This window comes from Fusarium solani, assembly GCF_023522795.1.
Source record: "Fusarium solani strain SB1 chromosome Unknown bctg00000014, whole genome shotgun sequence".
NCBI lineage: Eukaryota > Fungi > Ascomycota > Sordariomycetes > Hypocreales > Nectriaceae > Fusarium > Fusarium solani.
Window position 1 is genome coordinate 73,222 of NW_027072141.1, and position 23,814 is coordinate 97,035.

Sequence of the window (23,814 nt, forward strand, 5' to 3'; positions counted from 1 at the left end):
AGTTTGATTCTTTGATTCAGAAGAGAAACCCGGTGTTATGCTAACCCGGGCTCATAACCTGTTGTTGAATTGCGCAGTGATGCTGGGTGTGATTGATAAAATCAAGGTTATTATTATTATTGTCATGGTGAGAGCTCCCTGAAGGGTTTATATCCCATGCGATTCCATCTAGGACTTTCAACTTTCAATCTAGGACTTTGTGATGTAACCCTGAAGTGAGGGGGAAGCTCCCAATTATTCCAACACCGGCCTGATACAACAGGTCCAAACTCGAAACTTCCGCCTAGCGTCTTTGCACGCGTACAAGAATATTTGCAGAAACAGCTGGAAAATGACGACGAGTATCACCGTGCCCTCTCCGAATTCACACACTTCCGAATGCGTACAGGCGGCCCAGACGGCTTATTCAATAAGCACAGCGCTGTATACGACGATGGCTTCAGGCCAGCAATGGCGTGGCAGTGCCTCCTCAACCAGGGCTCGATTCTGGCTAGAGTAGCTGTGAAGGTAATGAACACGCTTGCAAACTCCGTACCTTCAGAACGAAGTTTCTCTGCTATCAGTTTCATACACACGAAAGCTCGAAATCGCCTTACGCCCATGCACGCGGACATGCAGGCCTTCACGCCTTAAGGATCAGAAGTACGCGCATAAAAAGCGCTGGGCGGATCTTGAGGAGAAGGACTGGCTGGAACTTGAAGATTCGTACCTCGAGTTGTTTGTGAATGCGCAGGGCAAGAAGGTCTGGATGGATGGTGTGATGGCCTCTGCCAATGGAGATTTCGAGTGGGAAGGTGTCTTGCAGTCGACAGGTGATATATTGGGGGTTGGTACTGAAGTGGAATCAGTGGTTGGAGACTAGAGTGACAGGAGACCAGGACTGTATGAATGCTCGTACTCAACTATTGCCTAAAAAGGAAGGAGGAAATTTGTATGGTACAGTTTTGTACGTACAGAAAAGTTGTACGTACGTACAGCTACCCAAAATACAGTACGTACGTACGTACGTGTACAGAAAAGTGCATCACTACTCGAGTCGAGGCCTTTCTCGCGTAGCCGTTGCGGTTACGGCCATGAATTTTTGTTCTTCTGTTGCTATGTAGGGATTGATAGATATTTATGCCACTGATAAATGGAATGGATAGCATGGAGGCGTGTTCAAACTCTGCTGTCATCCACAGAAGTTGGAGCTACTCTTGGGATATATCGACATAATAGTATAAGCCTTATCGTCGTAGCGGGGATGCAATGTCCCATGCTCCCAACGCACGTCCTAACACGCTTGCTGAGATGCGATTAACAATGATCTATCTATGTCCTTTGCATGCAGAAGATAGTTTAGCACAATAGGTTCTCTCCTGACACGAGAGAACACTGTGGCTGCTGAGCTCCTTGGTAATCTCTGGTTTAGATTGTTTAGACTTGTCTCTTCCGTGCTGTCTCGCCGTAGAGGCATTCGGCAATATTTGTCTTTCGAGCTGACACAGACTCTGTTCATATCGCAAATCATCTTGAGAGCGATCTCGCCCTTCCCCTACTGCTGACGGCAGTGTCTGACCATACTCATGCGCATTGCGCGCTATCTACCACATCGACACCTGGCTGTACTGCTCGCTTCTCGGATTGACATAGACTCTACGCGTATCTAGAACGTCACAATGGTACACAGCAGAAGTCGCATCAGACCGCCGCCTATGTCTGGGCATGATACCGCCCTGAGAACCTTCCCTGACTGTGGGCAAGGAACCCGGGCCACTCCCTACAGACAAAGGGGTTAGAGTGCAGCGAAGCACGCGTCATATGGTATCCATTGGCTATGTCCAGAGAGTTATGAACAAGTTAGTCCCAGGCAATGTCATCGACATCCATGTTAAACGGAAAGTGGAAGACTCCGAGATCCTCTGCGCTGCTTTCTAGAAAGGAATCAAAATCGAAACCGTGAAGATCGCCATCAAATGTAGGGAGGCATGCGAAGTCCTACGGCCATATCAGCTAGCTACTCCAACAGGCACCAAAGAGAGAATAAGAGCTACAGTCATGTTAGGGTTTTCCATACTAAGTGTCACGCTCTGAACCAAGTCAACAGGGTGGTTGGCCACCATAGGAGCAGGTGGAAGTGGCAGAGGTACTGCTGGCTGTCCGGTGGTCACAACCTGCGCAAACTAGTATTCGGGGCCTCCTTCCTTACGCCGACTGGATTGACATGAGGCACTGGGCTCGGAGTAGTTTTCGCAGCAGGGGTCGCTCCGGAGCTGACATTCGATTTCGGGATCTTCTGGGTCACCGCCTACGGGGCGGTATCAATACGTAAGCAGCCTAATCTCATATGGGAAGCCAATTACCTCGTTTTTGACGTTCTTGGTCCCCTTCTTGAGGGTAGTCCCCCTGGGAACAGGCCCTTTCCTGCGAGCGGCCTTACTAAACTGTGGAGTTGGCGAGGCAGCCTTGCTCGTCTGTGGCGGTGACGGAATGGTTCTCCTTGGCTTGGGGCTGTCGTTCGCATGGGCCGGCTTGAATGACGGGCGGCGAGACCGTTGTTGCAGCGTACCCTGGACCCCACGCTGAGCAGCCTGAGGAATCTGGTTTTCATTCGGACCGCCCTGCCACTGCACCGACCCATTTTGGCCGGTCTTCTCTTGCTGCTGGAATTGTGTCTCTTCCGCCGCCACTGGTTGCCGGATCGTTTGACCACTTGTGTCTTGTCGCGCTATGAGCTCCTTCTTGTTTTGCTGCCCCATTAACGACAGTTGCACTTGGAACTCTTGCAAAGCTCGATTCCTTCTACCACCAGCTTGGCCACCCAAATTCCCAGGCGTCATGTAACCTACACCCATCTCGCCGGGGTTATAGAAGGCGTCGTAGGTGGTCCCGTCAGGAGCATGCGGTAGTAGTGAGGAACTTTGGGTCTGCGACCGGCTAGCATTCCACCTTAGCCTGGTTTGTTGCTGTGTATCGCGTGAGCTACGTTAGACCAGAAAGCGTGTTCTAATGACGATACCTGTATATGACTGGTATATTGATTTGCTTCACTCCTCCCATACTCATTCTTTTGAGCGTTGAACATGTCCCAGAAGAGGCAGAACCATTCATAGAGAAAGCAGCTCTCCGGCGACAGATTGGGAAGATTGGGAGCAGGAAGAAACTCCGAGCGTTTGGAGTCCAAAGCAATGTCAATGGATTCATAGGAGCGGGTATTCCCCAACCGGCATCCGTTGTTGTCGCGAGGGCTGCGGGGGCTATGCCTCTGGAGCTTGACGTCGGAGTCGGCTTTGAGAATGGCTTGTGCGCAGTCAAACATGTCATAGCGGAGGAAATACTCGTAAATGTAAGTGTTCAGTTGTGTCTGCTTGTTGTAATTCTCCTGAAGGTGTCTCAGAGCGCCATGTGGCGCAACTGCGCAGCTATTCATCATGGTCCTCAAGGCATCATGAACATGGCCGGTCATGGCATTCATGTTGGCCATATCGGTGTTGTTCATGGTCCAGAGTTTTATAATATGTCTTCTGGGCCGGCGGAGCACGAAGTCGCGAGCCTGTGGGTCAGAAGGTGGTAAGGCTGGTCAGTTCGAAAACGAGAGTCCAGAGCTCGAACGGGAGCTGTGGGAATAAAGGTGGCTGCCGGCTGTGTATACATAACACTGTTGCAATTCAACGGGCCTAGTTGACCCTGGAAGCAGATTTGAGAGTAAGACCACATGCCTGAATAAGAGGAGTCAAGTCTTGGAGGGGGTGGGGAATAAACTTTCCGGATCAGATCACACCCAGCCAAAGCGCAGTAGTCACCCTGTGGGAATGCCAATCAGAAGGTCATGTGACTTGCAGCTGATCACTCGAAGCTGCGCATCACCATAAATCCCGTCTACACGCACCTTATGCATTTGGGTAAGCTATAACGGAATCTTATTGAAGAATCGCCAATCAGCCATGGCGACAGCGAATAATACCCCAGCAAGTTCCAACAATCACCCACCGATGCATCCACTCAAGGGATGGCTCCGATGGCTCCCCCCGAGTCTCTTGTGCGCGGTTTTCTTTATCTTTTTTGTCATTTTCATATACGAGTATGTTGTCACAAAACAACAACTACAAGCCTCTGTTCCAAGGGCTAAGAATGGGAGACTCAAATCTAGAAACACCAGACGAAACCAGATCGCAACCCCAGAGGATTCCGATAGCGACCAGTCATCAAGCAGCACGAACTCAGAGCGTAGCCCTTTGCAGCGGCTAGACTCAATGGCTCCGCCGCGAACGTATAGGCAAGTGACAACACAGATGGAAAATGATGGTCCAGAAGAACATTCGGCCCGGCCCGACGCGCTTGTTGTCTGGTAAGCCTTTCATATCAACAGACAATTCCATTCTCAAATTAACCGTTCTTGTTATATAGTGCGATATGCTGGGATGTGATGGCGGACTGTGATGTCGTCCGCCGCTTATCGTGTGGGCATACCTTCCATTCGGCGTGCATTACTTCATGGTACCTGAGGCAACATTATACCTGTCCCTTGTGTGTATCATACTTCATACCATCAGAGTGTGTACGTGACAGAATAGGGGTGTAAAAGAAAATGAAATGCGTACGGGTTCTTCGATACCAGGTAATCATGACCTCACGAATTTTGTCCCGCAGAATTTGTAACCATCAGCATTGAGCCCACGCCCTTAAGTGGGGCGTCTGCTACAAACGCTGTAATCGAGGACACACATGGTGGGTTGGAAGAGGCAATCCGCCCCTAGGCTGCCTCTACAAGCTTTTGTGGCTGAACTTAAGCAAGAGAGGAGATTCAAAATCACATGTTGAAGTCCAAGCGATCAAACTTTGAAGTCCTGGCTAAACATTAATCATATGACAACCCGCGAATTCATGTATCCCGCACACATCAATGACACAGTGTGACGGTCGAGGTTCCCAACGTAGTAAACCGTAACGGAATGGGTTTATGTTGGCAGTTGTAACGGGGCGTAACGTACTGAGCGTAGGGTGGCGGATCACGTCTGATAATATCAAGAAGTATTCTTGAGTAATCAAGTTGTATTGAAAGCTGGAGAGCTATCTAGACGTAGGAAAGTGGAAATGAGCGAGGCTATATATACTTATTCTGATTTGCCTGGTCGATCGTGGTCGAACGTGCTCTTGTTCGACCTGTTCGACCATTTAAGGTTAAGGTTTCACTTTTGGTCGAACGTGGTCGAACGTGGTCGAACTCGTTCCCGTTCGACCAGTTCGACCACACACCACTTCCACCGGGGCCTGTTTGTTCCATTCCGAGCTCCGACGTTTTCCGTTCGTATCCTGGTTGATCTTCCTACTCGTAACAGATTCGCACGCCTCCGACTGAACAGGAAGTTTTTTGAGCGCCTCTTTGAGCGTACCGTCGAGAAAACCTGTCGCGCCGAGATTAAGTTCGTGATTGACGCAGCGAATTCTGCGACGGCGCGCGAGGTCAAGGACCGAATTGTCATCAGGTAGGAGGGCCTGAAAGAGCTCATTTACGACTAAATCGCACGAATCTGCGTTATCGGCGGTTAAGTAGCCGAGGTCTCGTAAATCGCGAAATCTTCGACCACGCCCTGCAACACTGGAGCGACATTCTCACCGCTGTGGCTTCCGAATACGCGTTTTAATGCTAGAAGACGAGACTGAAGCTGCTGTGACTCATTGAACAAGTGAACGTTGATACCGAGAAGCGCTTATTGATTTGGTGAGGTCCAGAGATCGAAGGCTAGGTGCTTCTTGTATGGCGAACTCTCAAGCTCATTTTTCAGCGGTTCTTTCTCCGCCTCGAACTCGGCCTTCATCCAGGCCTTCACAGTATCGCCGCTCTGAGGCAGAAGCTCCTGTAGAAGATCCTTATGCAACAAATAGAGGAGCTGGCAAAAGAGAGGATGTTCGATGCCAGCAAAAGGAATATTCGTGTCTGTGGCCCAGGCAAGAAGAGTCTCCCGGAGGAGCTGCCCCGTTGACTTACTGACAAGCACCTTCCCCCGGCTCTCCTGTGGGTCTTCTGACGGCGATGAGGAGGCTTTGAATCGCCTGATTCGGAGCTTTCGTCTGCAAGGCCGATCAACAGACCATGCGCTTTCTGGAGGTGCCCTTTCGACGTGCTTGTCTAGCTGTTTGGAGTGGCATAGAGACTCGTCTGGCCTTGCTGCATACAGAGGTTGCAGAGCCAGTATTCTCCTAGGCTAGTGTCGTCGCCGCCAAGCCGAACGTATCTTTCGCCGTGTTGATCAACTTTCGACCACCTCTTTCGCTTCTTATACAGCCATTCCATCTTCACGTGTGCGTAGTTGAACACCCAGATCTTCGGTAGCTGACAGACTTCTTGGGGGACGGTTGCTTCGTTGACAGCTTCTAGTTGGTCCTTCACACCCCGAGCTTGCCGCAGAACTGAAAATGTGCTACCGCCGGCGGGCGATAAGTTTGTGACCGAGCCAGACGACTGACTGGCCGATTGGCTAAGCGTCAGGCTCAAAATCGACGAGGAATCGTCAGAAATGCGGCCGTCAAGGCCGGTCATGTTGATGCTATTGAGGCTGGACCCAGGCGCAAACATTTGGCTGGAAAGGTGGATTTTTGGAAATTACGTTCAACACTACTTAGTCTTACGCCCATATGGATATGTAGGTCCCTTACTAATACAGTCAATCTCTCAATTATAATCAATTCAATCTAGACGGCCGTAATGGAATTGAAATTGGTTGAGTTGAATTGCCTATGATTGAATTGTTCGGAGCGCTGGTTACTATATGGCTTTGGCCAGCTCTGTATAGGTGAACTGTGAACGATATTGACATGATCCCCTGCGCTTTCACGTAGCAGATTGCTAAATCGAATATGACCCTCCAAAGGCAAGATAGATCGAGATTTGCAACTAGATAATGCCACTGCCACGTCGCGCACATCCAACCAAACCCTTGTGGTGTGTGGGTTTTGACTTCTCATCGATGGGATTTATAAATGTAAAAATGAACTTCCCCCCTCTGCTCCTCGTGTCCCCCCTCCCCCTTTTTTATTTCGTTTCAGAAACGACCCATCGTTACGTAGCTGCCATCCCAAGCATCCTGATGGGTTCGAGTGATTTGAGTCACACCCGTAGTAAAAACGCTTGTTTTAGTGATTGCCGAGCGGTTAAAAGATGCCAAGGACGCGATCGGGGAAACCCCACCCGCTCGACGAAACCGCCCCTCGGAAGCGCCTCGCAAACGTCTCGATGAGATGGCTCAAACCAATGGGGTTTGTATCCTGGGCACCACTTGATCGGCGATAAACCGTATACCAAGGCTTAAGAGCGCCTCCGTAATGCCTTACTGGTCAACGCAACGGTCGAGACCATTTCGTTGTGGGGAAAGATCAAACTTTGCAGGTGGTCCTGCAGGCTGGGATCCTTACCTGATCACACGACGAGCGAAGGATCGTGATGTGTCTAGGGGCAGCTTCTATACTGACGTAGCCTGCGTATAAATTTTCCAGAAATTGGTGTGTGTGTATTGTCTGTTGTGTCTTGTCTTAGAGACTTATTTGTCTATGATAACACGTACGTCCTCCATCCTTTTACAGTATATTCGAACTGATGTGCCAGCTTCCCTCTAGAGCCGTTCGAATGACCAAATGCAGGGCAACATCACCAGACGTCGCGAACACCGCAAATGTGGTTCTGCTCTATGCCCGTCGTCCTCGCTTTGCGTCTCAGCCGCCGCAAACAGACCTGAGTCTCGGCAGGCTGGAGCTTTGATTCACGCTAATATATCTGCTGGTTGCCCTCCTTCACATCGCGGTCATCAGGTTTCTTAGCGCCAGGCCGAAGGAGTCCAGACCCCAATGATCAATCAAAGTTCAGCGGATTCGTAATTGCTGCCAATAGATTTCTCCGGGTCGCAGTGGGCTAGAACATCGCGTGAGACCACCTTTCGTTCAACAAACCACTATATGTTCTCAACAGACAACGAACATCATCGAGACGTAGCTAGGCCACGATGCTGTCATCATTAAACATCGGTGGAGGCGGCATCCTTTGGCTAAAACAAACGATACGGAACGGAGTCTTATGGCTCGTCCAGAATTTGGCATAAAGACATCAGCGAAAGTCACGACCCACAGACCACATTCCGCGAGGCAACTCGACAGACGAGAACGATGACAATATGCTCGACTTCGGAACTCTTATACCGGCCCTTGTGATATTAGGCGGCATCTTGGCTTCACCCTTCGTATTACTCATCTTGTAGGCGATTCCATCCAAGTTCTTGCGGTCCATGTCCATGCTAATGAGAATAGCTTCGCGGCGATATCACGAAGGCATCATCGCCAACCTCAGAGAGATGTCGAGGCCGCGAAAAGTAAACCGAAGGAGACAATTGACCTGCAGACACTGAAGGACGCAAACCCTTCACAAGAGTACAAGGAGGTAAAGGGGTTAAAGAGGCAGGCATCCTGGGCTTCAACGCAGTCCAGTTCAGCTGAGGTCTGGTAGGTTCCAAGTTGAAGTGATGAGGTTTTCCTACCAGTGCTGACACCAGTACAGTGCAGTCTGCATTGAAGTTCTCGTGGATCAGGACGATGTCCGACGATTGAAATGTAAACATGTGTTCCATTCGAGCTGCATCGACTCTTGGTTCCAGAAACACCACGTCGACTGCCCATTATGCAAATCAATTTTCATTCCAAACAGGCAAATGGATCCAGGGCTAGAAGAATGGCGTTAGGTGAAGCCCTATGGGTGAGGTTCGGAGCTGTTTTCAGCCGAGGTAAGGAGACGTGAGTGATGGCCAAGAGCAAAAAGGGGAGCTGTACTGATTTATATACCATGCGGTACCCACCTGCCGGTCATACCCACCTACCAGTCAGCAAAAGCAAAATTTCCCCATACAAAATGTCCAAGTTCACTTGCACGGTGCTTGGCCAAAATTGAAGTTATTTACATGGAACAAGTTGTGTCTTATTGATAGTTTCATGATATTTTAGATTATCGCATTGTTTTTTTAGATTACGAATGCGGTATGGTCGCCTATGACTAATATACAATTTCTGCAAATGCCTCCTCCTTCAATCGGCCTCCTCGACTCTTCATGGAATTTTTATCTACACCAGCCTTCCACAATCGCCTTGAAAATGCCTCGAATGTCTTATACAGAGAATAGCGTTATTGAGGCCATACTGGATGTCACAGATAACGGCCTCTCCCAGAACAAATCCGCCCAGAAACATGACATCCCTCAGACGATTCTCTCGGCCCGATTAAGAGGTCTACCGTCAATCTCCGAGGTCACCCAGCCTGTCCAGCTGTTATCCAAGTCTCAGGAGGCCAGATTAGTCACCTGGATACTTCGACAAGCGGCCTTGGGCTATGCTCCTTCTCACAGTCAAGTTCGCGCCACTGTTGCCGCCCTCTTGAGACAACAGGGCCAGGAAAGGCCTATCGGTGTGCATTGGATAGCCAGATTCATGAAACGTAATCCGGCCATCAAGACGAAGATAGGGAAACGCCAGGAGGCCTCAAGGTTCAATTCTTTTACTCCAATGGCCGTCAATTGGTACTTTGATATCCGCGAGAGCCAGTATGGCTGGATCAATCCTGAGAACACAGTTAACGTCGACGAGGGCGGTATCATGGCTGGATTTGGTGAGTAGTTATCGTTTTTGATCATAAATCTCACTAATCCATTGCGAACCTAGGCTTAGATTCCTTGGTTATTGGCAGTAGCGATCCTAAAAGGAAGGCCTTCCTCAAAGGCTCTCAGTCCCGCGCTTGGACTAGCTTTATTGAAGCCGTGACTGCAGATGGTCGTCTCCTGAAACCAGGGATTGTTTTCAAAGGTAAAGAGCTTCAGCAGCAGTGGTTTGTCGATGAGTTCAAGAAGATAGCCGACTGGTATTATATCACTTCTGAGAACGGCTGGACCGACAACCATATCGCAGTTGAGTGGCTCAAAGAGGTCTATCTACCTCAAACCCGGCCAGAAGATGAGTCCGATGCTAGGCTTATTATACTAGATGGCCATGGAAGTCATGTATCTGCAAGTATCTAACTGGTCTGAGTCATAAATATCGCTGACTCAAAATCCAGGGTGAGTGGATGGCTACGTGCTTTTTGAACAATGTATATTGTTGTTACCTGCCAGCTCATTGCTCTCATGGCCTACAGCCACTAGATAATGGCGTTTTCAATGCCTCCAAGGCTGCATATCGCAAAGAACTGCAGAAATTGACAAGCCTGAGTGATTCTGCACCGGCGGATAAGGTCAACTTCATCAAGGCTTATGCCAAAGCCAGGGAAGTGGGTATGACGAAGAAAAATATACTCTCAGGCTGGAGAGTGACTAGAAATTGGCCAATTTCACGACGGAAAGCCCTCATACATCCAGAGATTCAGCCAGACAAGAAGGAGACTACGCCTGAATCAGAGGGACTCAGGGACGGGCAACTCGACTCTGATAATACGCCGAAAACCAGCCGTCATATCAGAGACCTGGGGAAAAACAAGAACCCTTCAACCAGAAGACGGTATTTTGTGATATCGAAAGGATTTGAAGCCCAGGAGTCAAAGATAGCCTCCCTGAGCGCAAGAATAGCCAGTCTGGAGGAGGAAGTCAGCCGGTTGAGCAGAGGCAAGAAGACAAAGGCTATACCCAATCCTAACAAGAAGTTCATGACTCTAGCCGAAGCTCTAGCGACCGGTGAAAGTATTTACCATCCAATTCAGGCCACCGAAGAGACAGGGACCGTTGAGGATACGATCGAGGTTGGTGGGGAGCCCGAGGATGAAAGTTCAACTTCGGAGTGTCACGGCCCATGCCGCGATCGAATGCGTATCGCCACACGGCACGGATCAACGTATTCCGCTCACTCGGTGCGAGTGAGCGGGACCCATTTTCTCACTCCGGGCAAGTGAGAATGTAACACTATCTCACGATGGGCATCGTGAGATGCTCCCCAGACCCTGCCTATAAAAAACCACACAACATCCCTTAGACAGACACTCTCGCTACCTCAGCTTTCAATACAATTTGATTACTCAAGAATACTTCTTGACATTATCAGACGTGATTCGCCACCCTACGCTCAGTACGACGCCCCGTCACAACTGCCAACATAAACCAATTGGGTTATGGTTTACTACGTTGGGAACCTTGACCGTCACACGGAGGCGGAAGAGTTACCCGTTGTACGCACCCGCACAGGCCGTGAGGTTAAAAGACCCAGGAAATATTAAATCTTATTCAATTCTGAACTGGATTCTTGGAGTAACTTTATTTTTACTATTTTTTTTTTCAAGGTTTTCTCATGTGGTTAAAAATGTGCATTTTGTATGGGGAACATTTTTTTTTTGCTTAGCAGTAGGTGGGTACTGCATGGTAGAGGGCAAATGAAGCGCTATGTAAGCGCCGTAGAGCTAAAAGAACAAAGGTATCTCTTGGAGTATTGCTTTCTATTCAATCTGGACAAGGTATGATATCCCAGAAGGACGTTAATAGGCAGTTGGAAAAGGCAATACGTCATGTTGCATTGCCGATTTATCTAGCACAAGGGAATGCTGTTGAGATCCGTTGTCTTGACGGATCAATGGCTATTCCGATCCATTGGTGGCTGGGATGTGGATGTCTTCTTGTCTATCCCCTCAATTGTCGAAAGGCTCCCGCCAGGTCACTCCAGGGATGTCTGCCCAATTAAAATGCAAGAATGAAAGGTACATTATTCCCTACCTAAATTAGCCCACGACAGAGGTCCCAGCCATATTTTGAGTTACAAATCGCGACATCACACTGCTTACATCCCCGCCTTGATTCATGCCTCCTTTTATTGCTGCTGACCGGCCATACTCATGCTCCCAGCAGCTGTTATCCTCCCTGATGAAGCTTTGGACGTCATATGCATTGAGGGCCTCGCCTGGTATTGATTGAGAACTCATAGATGACTTTGAAATGATTTGTATGACGATTTTGGCGAGAATGGTTAATGATGCATCTTCAGGTTCACCCTCATGTACCTGTCATGTGACAGGGGTCATGTGGGGCAAGGTACTTTCGGGAGCCTTTCGACAATTGAGGGGATAGCTTCCGCTGGTTAGCGCTAGTCTTTCTTCTTCAATAAATACAACATGCTCATTTCAACAAATGCGCACTCCGCTAGTGCAGAGTGTATCACTAGCCTATCCTCAGTGTGACACATGAGAACAGTATCCGCGCGAGGATGGCCAAATCAGGTTAGAGGCCTGTGGCAAATGCGGCAACCCCGAACATAATTCCCGGACGTGTGAAAAGTGATCCATGTATATACTTCCGACTAGAATTAAACGATTGTAGCCGTTGCGGTGCTATAACTGAGCTCAATTGCGATGAGTGTGTCGGAAAATCCGCCATTCGCCTATCAACCACGTTAAAGGAAGACCCTGCGGGGAAAGCTAACCCCCTCAATGGCAGGCTCGTCGACGAACCAGCTGCACCGCTCGCCAGTCGCCTCGTTGACGAGTGAGCAGGGTAGACCGTCGTTGGTGTCGAAAATCTGCTTCAAGATGTCCTTCTTACCGCCGCCGGTAGCGACAAAGGCGACGCGGACGGCATGGGTGACGACAGGAAGAGTGAGAGTAATGCGGCGTTGGGGAGGCTTGGGGGAGTCGTCAATGGGAGCGACCCAAGCGCTCGTCTCACGGAGGAGGGTGTGGCCGGGGAAGAGAGAGCAGGTGTGGCCGTCGGGTCCGCAACCGAGGAGGAGAAGATCAAATATAGGAAAGCGGACGGAGTCGCGGCTGGCAAAGCTGGCGACTAGGGTCTGCTGATACTGATCGGCGATCTCCTGGAGGTCTAGATGGGGGGTGCCGATAGGGTGAACGGTGGGCTTCTGGCCTCCGGGAATCTTATCGAGCAGCTCCTTCTTGAGTAGAGCGTAGTTGGAGTCGTCGTGATCAAGGGGCACGGCACGCTCATGGGCGAAGAAGATCTCCCACTTGGCCAATTTGACCTGGTCGTTGGGGCCGGAGGGAGGGGCCAGCAGGGCGGCGGCCAGGGTCTTGGGTAGTGAGCCGCCTGAGACAGCGAGCTTGAAGGTGCCGTGGCGCGCGATGCCGGCCGCTTGGCTCTGGATGATGTAGGCGCGGAGAGCTGGAACGAGGGCGTCGACGTTGGGAAAGGCGAAGAGGTTGGGTTGGGCTTTGCCCATTATAGCGGTTGTCTTCTGCGGGTTTTGGGACTGTGGATGAAGGGGGGAGGGGAAAAGAGATGAGAGAGCAGATGGAAATGGATGTTTAGGCGACGAAATCGAGAGGATAGGGCGGCAGAGAAGGTGGGAGCGGTTGAGGATGAGACGAGTTGCTCTCTTTCTCCCCTCCTTCTCTATCCCTGGTCTGAATGGAATGGATAGATAGGTAGGCAGGTAACTAGCTTGAGATAATAAGGATGAGATAAGCCCATGTTGCTATTGAAGTGTGGGTTGGATGAGAGCGAATTTTTATTTGATGGAGGGAGCGGGGCTAGGCTTGGGTGAGGATTTTGGGGTGGAAGGTTGGAAAATACCACGTCGTTCGGTAATTGTCGGGCTGGCGCTGGAGAGAATGACGACCAAGACCCAAGAAGCAGCGGAGGGCGAGAAATCACCTAAGAAAGCCGTTATTCTGCAGACGATGTTGGCTTTATCAAATAAGCGAAGAAGTACATACATGTACATATGTGAGTTGAGTTGAGATTAAATTAAAGGCAGAATATCCTTTGCAAACGGGATCCGGTAACGGAAAAAGAAGGCAGCCCCTTACAAGAACTGATGAGCGGAGTAGTGTGTCTATGTGTCTACAGGTGCTCCTAGCCTTGGTTGGTTCTATTAGAGCGATTACAGTTTCTGCCTTTACCATCGTATATTTGCCGACTCAAACTAGACCCCAAACCTACGATAAAACTATTAATAATAGAATTCGAGCATATAATAGGGTCTTTAAACTTATATTATCTATGTATTAATAAGTTCGTATTCGTCGTTGTGGTTATATTCGTCTTGCAAGTTGTTGACCTCGTCGTCAACTCAAATGCTGCAGCCAATTAGATTTTAGCGGTCAAACTCAACCGCTTTTGGTTTTTGCGGTCACCGTATTTGGGTTAGTGCATGGCAGTAGACGCCATGCCCCATTTGGCATCTGTATTTTGCTTTTTAAAACCTTCCTCCAAGCAGCACCGGATCAATTGCACATCCGTTGAAACACATATTATATAATATGAGTTTAATTAAGGGGGTCTCATACGTTCACAGCCGGCTGTGAATTTAATATCACGTGACTTACGCACACAGCCGGCTGTGAAAATAAGATTCGTTATGTAAGCCCAATCCGTATGTGAATGAGTGTCACGGCCCATGCCGCGATCGAATGCGTGTCGCCACACGGCACGGATCAACGTATTCCGCTCACTCGGTGCGAGTGAGCGGGACCTACTTTCTCACTCCGGGCAAGTGAGAATGTAACACTATCTCACGATGGGCATCGTGAGATGCTCCCCAGACCCTACCTATAAAAAACCACACAACATCCCGTAGACAGACACTCTCGCTACCTCAGCTTTCAATACAACTTGATTACTCAAGAATACTTCTTGACATTATCAGACGTGATTCGCCACCCTATACTCAGTACGCCACGCCCCGTTGCAACTGCCAACATAAACCAAATCAGGTTACGGTTTACTACGTTGGGAACCTTGACCGTCACACGTTGAAAGCTCTTGTTCAGTTGCACGCCGCGTCACGCTGAGCAATAACGAAGTTTCGACAACATGCCTGCCAAAGGTACTACCGGAGAATCCTCTAAGGGAATACAGCCTCAGGACTCCCCACCGAAGGACCATGAAGAAGACATTGTCCGAATGTCTGATTCAGATGAAGACGATGACAAAAGAATCCGAGTCTTACATGAGCGTGTCAAGAGCCTCATGGCGGTGGTCGAAAGTCAGCACGAAGCCATTGAAAGAATGAAGGAGATCGAAGAAAGAAACCTCGCCCACTTCGAGCTTAGCAAGGCACAGCAGGTGGAAGAAACCGAGAGGCTCCGGAACAATAACAAGAGCCTGCAGGAACAGGTCGACAAGCTCGTCGGAACCTATGAGGAACGGAACCGACACAGGAACGAACAAATCAACACCATGGAAAGTCTTGCCAACCAGGCCAATGGAGGGAAAGATCTCGGAGAAATCATCAAGCCTCACAAACCAACCAAGTTTGACGGAGACCAGAAGAAGCTCAAAACATTCCTGACGGAGCTACGCACCTACTTTCACTACTATCCCACGCAATTCTTCAAACACGAAAACCGTGTCAAGTTCGCAGGAAGCTGCCTCACCGGAAGTGCGCTAGGATGGTTCGAACCATTCCTCAGCGATTACGTTCGAGGAAGCCCGAGCGACGTGACAATGGCAATCTTTCGAGACTACGACGCTTTCGAAGATAGGATGAAGAAAGTCTTCGGGGAAGTGGATGAAGTACAGGCGGCCACCGATCGATTGATGAGACTAAAGCAAACAAAGGCTGCATCTGAATATGTCGCCAACTTTCTTCAGATAGCCTCCAGGATACCTTGGGATGAGACATACTTCAAGGATAGGTTCTATCGAGGCCTCAAGGAAGATGTTAAGGACGAACTCTGCAAGATCGACAAGGCTATGATGACGTTGGATAACTACATGGAAACGGCAGTCAAGGTCGACAATCGAAACTTCGCGAGACGCCAGGAAAAGAAGGGGAACTATGGCCAATCCCAATACAAGGCTAAGAATCAGTCCAACCAGGGACAAAGGAGACAGCCTGACACCTCTCACGGCACCGAACCAGGGCCGATGAACATGGGGAACATTCAGAAAGGGAGAGAGAGGAAACCGAGAGACATCAGCAAGATCAAATGCTACAATTGCGACGAGTATGGGCATTATTCGTCTAACTGCGAACGGCCAAGGAAGCCAAGGAGCCAAGGTAAGAAACAGGTTAACATAGTCCAGAACCAGGACGACGAAGAGGCACCTCGAGCAATCAGAACGACCAAGCCTGATCACAAAAATCTCGGGTGGACACATTGCTATGACGATAAATGTATCGACCACTTGGACGAAAAAGTAGTCAATGCTATCTTCCCGAAACCTACCAAGGAACTCGAGTCTTCACGAACACGTACGGTGGCCATGGTACGAAGGACTCCAGTGGAAGAATATCCTGAAACTAGCGACGAAGAAAACAACCCTGATCTGTACGAACGAGAACACTCCGAAAACGACTCCGAGAAACAGTTCGAACAAGACTCAAAATATCTGCCGGATACGGACGGAATCGCGAGTAGAGAAGCTCGATTCTTGACGGAACGAACCCTGCGAGGGGAAAGCAGCGCGACAACTGCAGGATCTCATGACTACGATGGTTGTCAACAATGGATCGAGGAACACGAACAATGGGATAAAAATCTATTCGGGACACTTACACGAATGTACCCCAAGGAGTTTGAATGTATCGACTGTGACCGACGATGGGAAGAATGCCCCTACGAACAGTGCCAAGTACACCTGACGGAAAAACTGGCGGCATTCCATCGAAGGATGAAGCGCATTCGCCAGGAATACCCGGAACCAGACAACTCAGCCTGGGTATACGACTATGGAATTATCTACGGAGAAACTCCATGCAAAGAAAAGCACGCCCTACGATGCGGGCGGACACGATGTCCAATTCATGACGAGAACAAAGGACAAATTTACGGACGCATAATCGAAATGCATCTAAGAGGGTTCAACCTCAGAGAAGCAAGGGGAACGACAATCGGAGACAGAGAGTGGTACCTCCAACTACGAAAACAAGCCCCTGACAAACTCAAGACCTTGGAAGAGATCTTCCAACCCCAGGCACGGAAGTCTCGCCAAGAACGACGACACCGGAACCGTGAGGAAGCACGACGCAACCCAAACGACGAACGCCACCTGTAGGAGGGCCGCAGGCGAGCGAAATCAGGGAAGAACTCCCTACAAAGGCACTCAGAAGTGCAGGAAAACCCGGACAACGACAGAAGTCATTCAACCTCTCAGTACGAATACGCGGAAGGGAGTATAACGCTTTGGTAGACAGCGGTGCAGAAGAGAACTACATGGACCCCGAAGTGGTCGACGAACTTGGACTCAGATGGAAGTACAAGAAGAAACCGTACAGAGCCGAGAACCTGGAAGGACAACCGTTCACCTCGAATGGAGGACGAGTAGACCGAGAGATTGATCACCTCAAAGTCCAAATCGATGAAAGAAATCAAGGAATCACGTTTGATGTGATTGCCATGAGTCACGATTTGGTCCTAGGATACAAATGGCTGTGCAAGTACAATCCATGGATCAATTGGAGAACTGGCCAGGTGCGACAGTGGGACGACGCACTCTCCAACGACGACGACGAGTCAGACGATGAATTGAGATCTCAACCTTCTACCGATGACGACGGAGAAGGATGGCATGAGGAAGGAACCTCCTCACCACCCAAAGGGACACGACATATCAGTGCGAGAAAGGAAGCAAACCGCACTAGAAGAACCATTGCTTTCGTCAAACGCAAACTCAAGCAAATGGATGAAGTCCTCGAGCTTCAGAAGAAAGCTTTCGAAGAAGGACACACACCAACCGACAAACAAGAAAGGCTCAAGCACATACCCTTGCAGTACCGGATTTATCAGAAACTGTTCGAGGAAGAACTGGAAACCGGACTACCAGAACACAGCGAATGGGACCTCGAAATAGAACTAAAAGTTGGAACAAAACCAAAGTTCTACCCCATCTACAACCTCAACGAAGTGGAACTACGAACGCTGAAGGAATACCTCCAAGACATGCTGAGAAAGGGATACATCCGAATCTCTAAGTCCTCGGCAGGATACCCAGTCATGTTTGTACCCAAGAAGAATGGAAAACTCAGACTCGTTATCGACTATCGACAACTCAACGACATTACCCTCAAGGATCGAACGCCACTGCCCCTAGTCACGGAACTACGAGACAGACTACACAACAAGAAATGGTTTACAGCTCTAGATCTCAAGGGAGCTTACAACCTTATCCGCATCAAGGAAGGAGACGAATGGAAAACAGCATTTCGAACAAAATTCGGACTGTTTGAATACGCAGTCATGCCGTTTGGCTTGACAAACGCGCCAGCGGCATTTCAACGAATGATCAACCACGTACTGAGGGAACACCTCGACGACTTTGTGGTATGCTATCTGGACGACATCCTAATCTTTTCGGAAACGGAAGAAGAACACACGGAACACGTCCATAAAGTGCTCAAGGCACTCCAAGACGCAAACCTACTCGTCGAACCCGAGAAAAGCATATTCCACACGCACGAAGTAGAATTCTTGGGACACATCATCAGCCCGAACGAAATCCGAATGGACCCCAAGAAGATAGCGGCCGTCAAAGATTGGCCACAACCGAAAAACCTCAAGGAAGTACAATCCTTCATAGGATTCGCAAACTACTACCGAAGGTTTATACGCAACTTTGGGAAAATCGCAATACCGTTGACTGAACTTACGAAGAAAGAGACAAGATTCATCTGGACCCAAAAGGCAGAAGAAGCGTTCCAAGCACTCAAGGAGGCAATCCTGAAAGAACCTGTTCTAGCCACGTTCGACCCCACCAAAGAAGTCGAACTAGAAACCGATGCGTCGGACTACGCATTAGGGGCCCAAGTTGGACAACGAGATGAGAACGGCAAGTTACATCCAATAGCCTTCTATTCACGAAAGCTACACGGAGCCGAGCTCAACTATCCTATCTACGACAAAGAATTTCTTGCAATTGTCAATGCTTTCAAAGAATTTCGACACTACCTCCTAGGAAGTCAGCACAAGGTCAAGGTCTACACAGACCACAAGAACATATCCCATTTTGCAACGACACAAAAACTCAGCGGAAGACAACTCAGATACGCTGAATACCTCTCTGAATTCGACTATGCCATCATCCACAAGAAAGGATCAGAGAACGGACGAGCTGATGCTATCAGCCGACGAAGTGATTTCAAGACAGAACAAGTCATTGTGCAAGATCAAATCTTGCAGCAGACACCAGAAGGTCACTATGAACAACGACAAGTAGCCTACATCCAGCAGGCAAAACTCATGGAAACTCGAAGAATCGCTTTTATCGACAAAATCACAGAAGAACAACTGTTCCATGAGATCTACGTACACAACCAAGGCATCCCAGAAGAAGAAAAAACGGAGAAAATGCAAGTGCCAACGCACCTTCAAGAAGCTCTGGTCAAACACATCCATGAACACAGATTGCACGGACATCCAGGAACGACCAAGATGCTGGAACGACTGAAACGAACGTACGAATTTCCCAAGATGAAAGAAGTGGTGCAGATAGTACTGCGACGATGTGACTTGTGCGCACGCATTAAAGCACGACGACACAAGCCTTACGGCAAGCTCAAACCCCTGGAAGTCGCAGAGCGACCTTGGCAGTCGACCACTATGGATTTCATTACCAAATTACCCATTTCAGAAGACCCCGCTACAGGAGTACACTACGACAGCATACTCGTAATCGTTGACCGATTAACGAAGTTTTCCTATTTTCTACCATTCAACGAACAGACGGATTCCGAACAACTTGCCTACATATTCATGCGAAATATTGTTAGCATACACGGAATGCCTGACGATATCATTTCTGACAGAGGATCAACATTGGATTCTAAGTTCTGGAAAGGCCTTATGGCTCAACTAGGACTGCACCCACGAATGTCAACGGCCTACCGACCTCAGGTAGACGGACAGACGGAACGAGTCAACCAGATTGTGGAGACATACCTACGATGTTACATCAACTATGAGCAGAACAATTGGGCGAAACTGCTGCCTATGGCTCAGTTCGCTTACAACACCTCGCTGCAAGAAAGCATCAAGACCACACCAGCTTACGCGTTATTCGGTTACACACCAGACCCGTATAAAGACTCATACGATGGAATCCAAAACGTCAAAGCAATCCTCGAAGCGGACAAGTTGAGAGAACTACACGCAGAACTGAGGACGGAACTCGAGTTTGTGCGAGAACGAACGAAGCGCTACTACGACCAGAAAAGATCGGAAGGACCGACTTTTTCGGAGGGAGACATGGTCTACCTATCCACAAAAAACATCGAAACAAAGCGCCCAAGCAAAAAACTCGACTTCAAATATCTCGGACCATTCAAAATTCTCGAGAAACTCTCGGACAGCACCTACAAATTGGACTTACCACCGAGGGTCAAGCTCCATCCAGTCTTTAACATTTCGTTACTTGAATCAGCAGAAGGAACAATCAAAGTCGACACAGGCTACGACGACGATATGGAAGTTGAAGACGAACGGGAATACGAGGCAGAGAAAATCCTCGACGCACGAAGAAACAAGGAAAAAGGAAATCGATTGGAATACCTGGTCAAGTGGAAAGGGTACACCGACGCCGAAAATACCTGGGAACCAGCCAAACACCTCATCAATGCCCAACGTTTGCTGAGGAACTTTCACCAACGACCTCGCCGGTAGGAGGCACCGAAAGACCCACGTCCGCGAAGTCGTCACCCAATCTCAGCGAAGCCCAGTCAACGCCAATCGCAGACCAATCAATAACGTCTGAATGAACCAAGGACTGAGGGCCCAGGCTCGCCTCGGACGCCTCTCGCCCAACCTCTGCGAAGTCCTCGGAAGGGTCAGGAACTGAATGGATCATGGCCTCGCCCTGCGACTTCAGGACTCGACGCTTGCGACGAAGAGACTCCAGTGCGTCGAGGGAAGCATCAAATTCCCGCTGCGCTTGACGAAGAGCCTCGCGACGGGCCAACAGACGGCTCTCCGCCTCTGCCTCTTCAACCTCCAATCTCTTGTCCTCCTCAGTGACTCGCGAAACTAGAAACAATATCAGGAAGCAAGCACACTCACACAAATGGTCGAACCTACGACAATGAAGAGGGACACAAGAAACATCACAGGGACGGCCTAGTCGGGTACAAAGGCCACATTTCTTAGCCCCTTCCATCATCTTGCACTGAACCCCGCGAGAAGAACAACGAGAACAAGGCATAACGAGAAAGCCGAATTGATCGATGGCAACCGCCCTATCTTGACGATTGAGAGTTTGAGAGGAAGGACTGACGTTTTGACTATCCTTTCGTTTCGGAACACGGCTAGACATCGCGTCAGCACGACATAGCAGACAAGACGGAAGAAGGTTGACGAACCAACGAAAGTTGTATGTGGCCTTGAGGACAAGACCAACGGAGGGGAGACATCGTGTCACGGCCCATGCCGCGATCGAATGCGTGTCGCCACACGGCACGGATCAACGTATTCCGCTCACTCGGTGCGAGTGAGCGGGACCTACTTTCTCACTCCGGGCAAGTGAGAATGTAACACTATCTCACGATGGGCATCGTGAGATGCTCCCCAGACCCTACCTATAAAAAACCACACAACATCCCGTAGACAGACACTCTCGCTACCTCAGCTTTCAATACAACTTGATTACTCAAGAATACTTCTTGACATTATCAGACGTGATTCGCCACCCTATACTCAGTACGCCACGCCCCGTTGCAACTGCCAACATAAACCAAATCAGGTTACGGTTTACTACGTTGGGAACCTTGACCGTCACAATGAGCAACCTCCTCAAATTAAGCCATCAGATCACCAATCCTATACTAGGAGTTTTACCCTTTCTTTCTCATTTAAATGATATATTTTTTATCACATTTCGTATCAACTTTGCAAATGTTAGCGGGGGGCGTTCCCACTAGGCCCCTCCCCGTTGCTGCATAACATCTCTCTCAGCAGCATCCCAGATGTGTTTCATTCCTCGCCGCTGCAAGAAAGGCTTCTCTGCCATCTCTTCTCCTACCTCCGCTTCAACCCGCTCGTTCTCTGCCTTATCCCAGTCAAGATAACTCATCTTCTCCTCCTTAGTCCACTGTCTCATACCGGATTCCCCCCGCAATGGCTCCCCATTTGCTTATAGTCAATACACCATTCGAGCTCTGCGTTGCTATAGCGTGCCGGCAACCCCATAGCCTTCCGGTATTGTTGATTGGTCCTCAACCCTCCCCGGGGCACTGTAGCATACCAGGCCTCTCGTGCTTCTTTGTACCGTTGGTAGATAGCACGCGGGTCATCAGCTCGTAATGTAGGAGCCGCAGCTGCTGGTGTAGGTGTTGGAGGAGATACTATACGAGTTTTTGTGTGTGTTGTTATGTGCGTTGTTGTGTAGGCTATAATCTCAGATACTATAGAGGTTCCTGACAGAGATGCCGGTGATACTGAGCGGGTTTCAGAGCGAGTGGTTGTATGTGTTGTTGTGTGCGTAGTTGTAGAGGCTTCAATAGGAGTCTGTACCAGATCTGTTGTTGTAGAGGATCCTGTTGGAGCCTCTACGAGATATTCGTAGCGTAAGGGGCACACCTTAGACCTTAATGTATGGCCCAGCGTGCCACATTTGGAGCACTTTGGTGGCGCCTTTGGCCGTACTGCTTCCTCAATGGCTTCAAATGCACAATGCTCACGCCGTGTGCTTGTTGGTGGAAGCATTGAACTGGCTGCTAGGCGATCAAATTGCTTGCGAGGCTCAACAATAAGCCGAGGGGTTCCTGGGCGATGGAGAAGCCAGTGTGGGTGGATCTGCTCTAGCAGAAGGGGCTCATCGAGCTGTACCAAAGGTTGAAGCGTATGAGCACAAGGCAGACCAAGGGTCCTCGTAGTGACTCCTGTACATGCAGGATACTCTCTCAATAGCCGTTGCCGTTGAGCATCAAGTTGCCGCAGTGCTTCATGTGATAGCCAACCACGGATATTACTATACAGCGGCCCAGATATATCAATTGGTGTGCTGACCTGCTGCTGAGCTTGGTTAACCTCAAGCTGGTTGAGTTGGTTCAATAGAACGAGCTTGATGATATTCCAGGCCCCAAAAAGGTCAATTTTCGAGGTCTTCATGTGAGATTTGACGAGCTGATGGATGCCTTCGGCTCGTGACGTAACGAATTGCTGGAAATGAAGGTGTTGATGAACCCAGGCCTTCACAAACCTCTCCTTGTGGAGGTCTAGCCAAGTCTCCATGATGTAGCCAACCTCGTTGAGGTGGCTAGAGCTGTAGCGTTGCTTGAACTTCTCAAGCCTCTCCTTGTAGATATCCTCGGTCGTTGAGGCCACGATCTCATGCCAAGACTTGTAGAATGTATCCCACTCTTCCTGCCCTTGAGTATCGTCTTTATCTCGAGTGAATCCGGGCTTGCAATAGCTTAAGACCGCTCTGTTGATATGCCATAGGCATAACAACAAAGGTGACTCAGGGAAGCAAGAGGGAGAAGAAAGAGCATTCATACAAGCAAGGCAGCGATCTGTGAGTATTACAGACGGAAGGGTTACCCCATAATGCTCATATATATACCGTAACCGCTCAAGAACCCAGATGAAGTCCCCTTCTTCCTCGCCACTGAGAAAGGCAAATGCAATACAGAAGGATCGTTGACAAGCATCAACACCAACTATATCGAGAAGAGGCATGCTGTACTTGTTGACCTTGTACGTACAGTCTAATATGAGCACTTCAGGGTATAACTTGAGGTATCTCAATGAGCTTGGATGTGCAAAAAACACTGATGTGACTCTGCTACTCTCGTCAAGGCGTATCTGACTCCAGAAGCCTTCGTTCTCAAGCTCATTGGCAAGGGCATGCATGCTGCTTTGACCTTTGGCAAGCTCCCGCTTCCCTTGTGCAATGCAATTGTAGATATCTTGCTGTGTAGCAAGTGTATCTGAGTTCAAGCGTAGAT

The 23,814-nt window shown here is 49.2% G+C and overlaps 6 protein-coding genes across 6 annotated transcripts; 2 read left to right on the top strand and 4 right to left on the bottom strand.

Annotated features, from left to right (window-relative positions):
• Positions 1–79: 79 nt before the first annotated feature.
• MRS44_017509 (uncharacterized protein) lies at positions 80–862 on the top strand (the record flags this gene model as incomplete). The annotated part of the gene is made up of 3 exons (XM_065615420.1): positions 80–127; positions 319–495; positions 542–862. 3 exons carry the CDS (start codon positions 80–82, stop codon positions 860–862), a joined length of 546 nt encoding a protein of 181 aa, XP_065471492.1.
• Positions 863–1,839: 977 nt separating this feature from the next.
• On the bottom strand, positions 1,840–3,478 carry MRS44_017510 (uncharacterized protein; the record flags this gene model as incomplete). The annotated part of the gene is made up of 5 exons (XM_065615421.1): positions 1,840–1,977; positions 2,034–2,135; positions 2,189–2,287; positions 2,343–2,961; positions 3,042–3,478. 5 exons carry the CDS (start codon positions 3,476–3,478, stop codon positions 1,840–1,842), a joined length of 1,395 nt encoding a protein of 464 aa, XP_065471493.1.
• A 2,212-nt stretch (positions 3,479–5,690) lies between these two features.
• On the bottom strand, positions 5,691–6,520 carry MRS44_017511 (uncharacterized protein; the record flags this gene model as incomplete). The annotated part of the gene is made up of 2 exons (XM_065615422.1): positions 5,691–6,109; positions 6,157–6,520. The coding sequence occupies 2 exons, from the start codon at positions 6,518–6,520 to the stop codon at positions 5,691–5,693; spliced, it is 783 nt and encodes a 260-aa protein (XP_065471494.1).
• Positions 6,521–12,375: 5,855 nt separating this feature from the next.
• MRS44_017512 (uncharacterized protein) lies at positions 12,376–13,155 on the bottom strand (the record flags this gene model as incomplete). The annotated part of the gene is made up of 1 exon (XM_065615423.1): positions 12,376–13,155. The coding sequence occupies one exon, from the start codon at positions 13,153–13,155 to the stop codon at positions 12,376–12,378; it is 780 nt and encodes a 259-aa protein (XP_065471495.1).
• Positions 13,156–14,750: 1,595 nt separating this feature from the next.
• On the top strand, positions 14,751–20,887 carry MRS44_017513 (uncharacterized protein; the record flags this gene model as incomplete). The annotated part of the gene is made up of 3 exons (XM_065615424.1): positions 14,751–16,933; positions 16,990–20,532; positions 20,638–20,887. The coding sequence occupies 3 exons, from the start codon at positions 14,751–14,753 to the stop codon at positions 20,885–20,887; spliced, it is 5,976 nt and encodes a 1,991-aa protein (XP_065471496.1).
• Positions 20,888–21,782: 895 nt separating this feature from the next.
• On the bottom strand, positions 21,783–23,719 carry MRS44_017514 (uncharacterized protein; the record flags this gene model as incomplete). Its single annotated transcript, XM_065615425.1, has 3 exons — positions 21,783–21,914; positions 21,968–23,291; positions 23,430–23,719. 3 exons carry the CDS (start codon positions 23,717–23,719, stop codon positions 21,783–21,785), a joined length of 1,746 nt encoding a protein of 581 aa, XP_065471497.1.
• Positions 23,720–23,814: the final 95 nt, after the last annotated feature.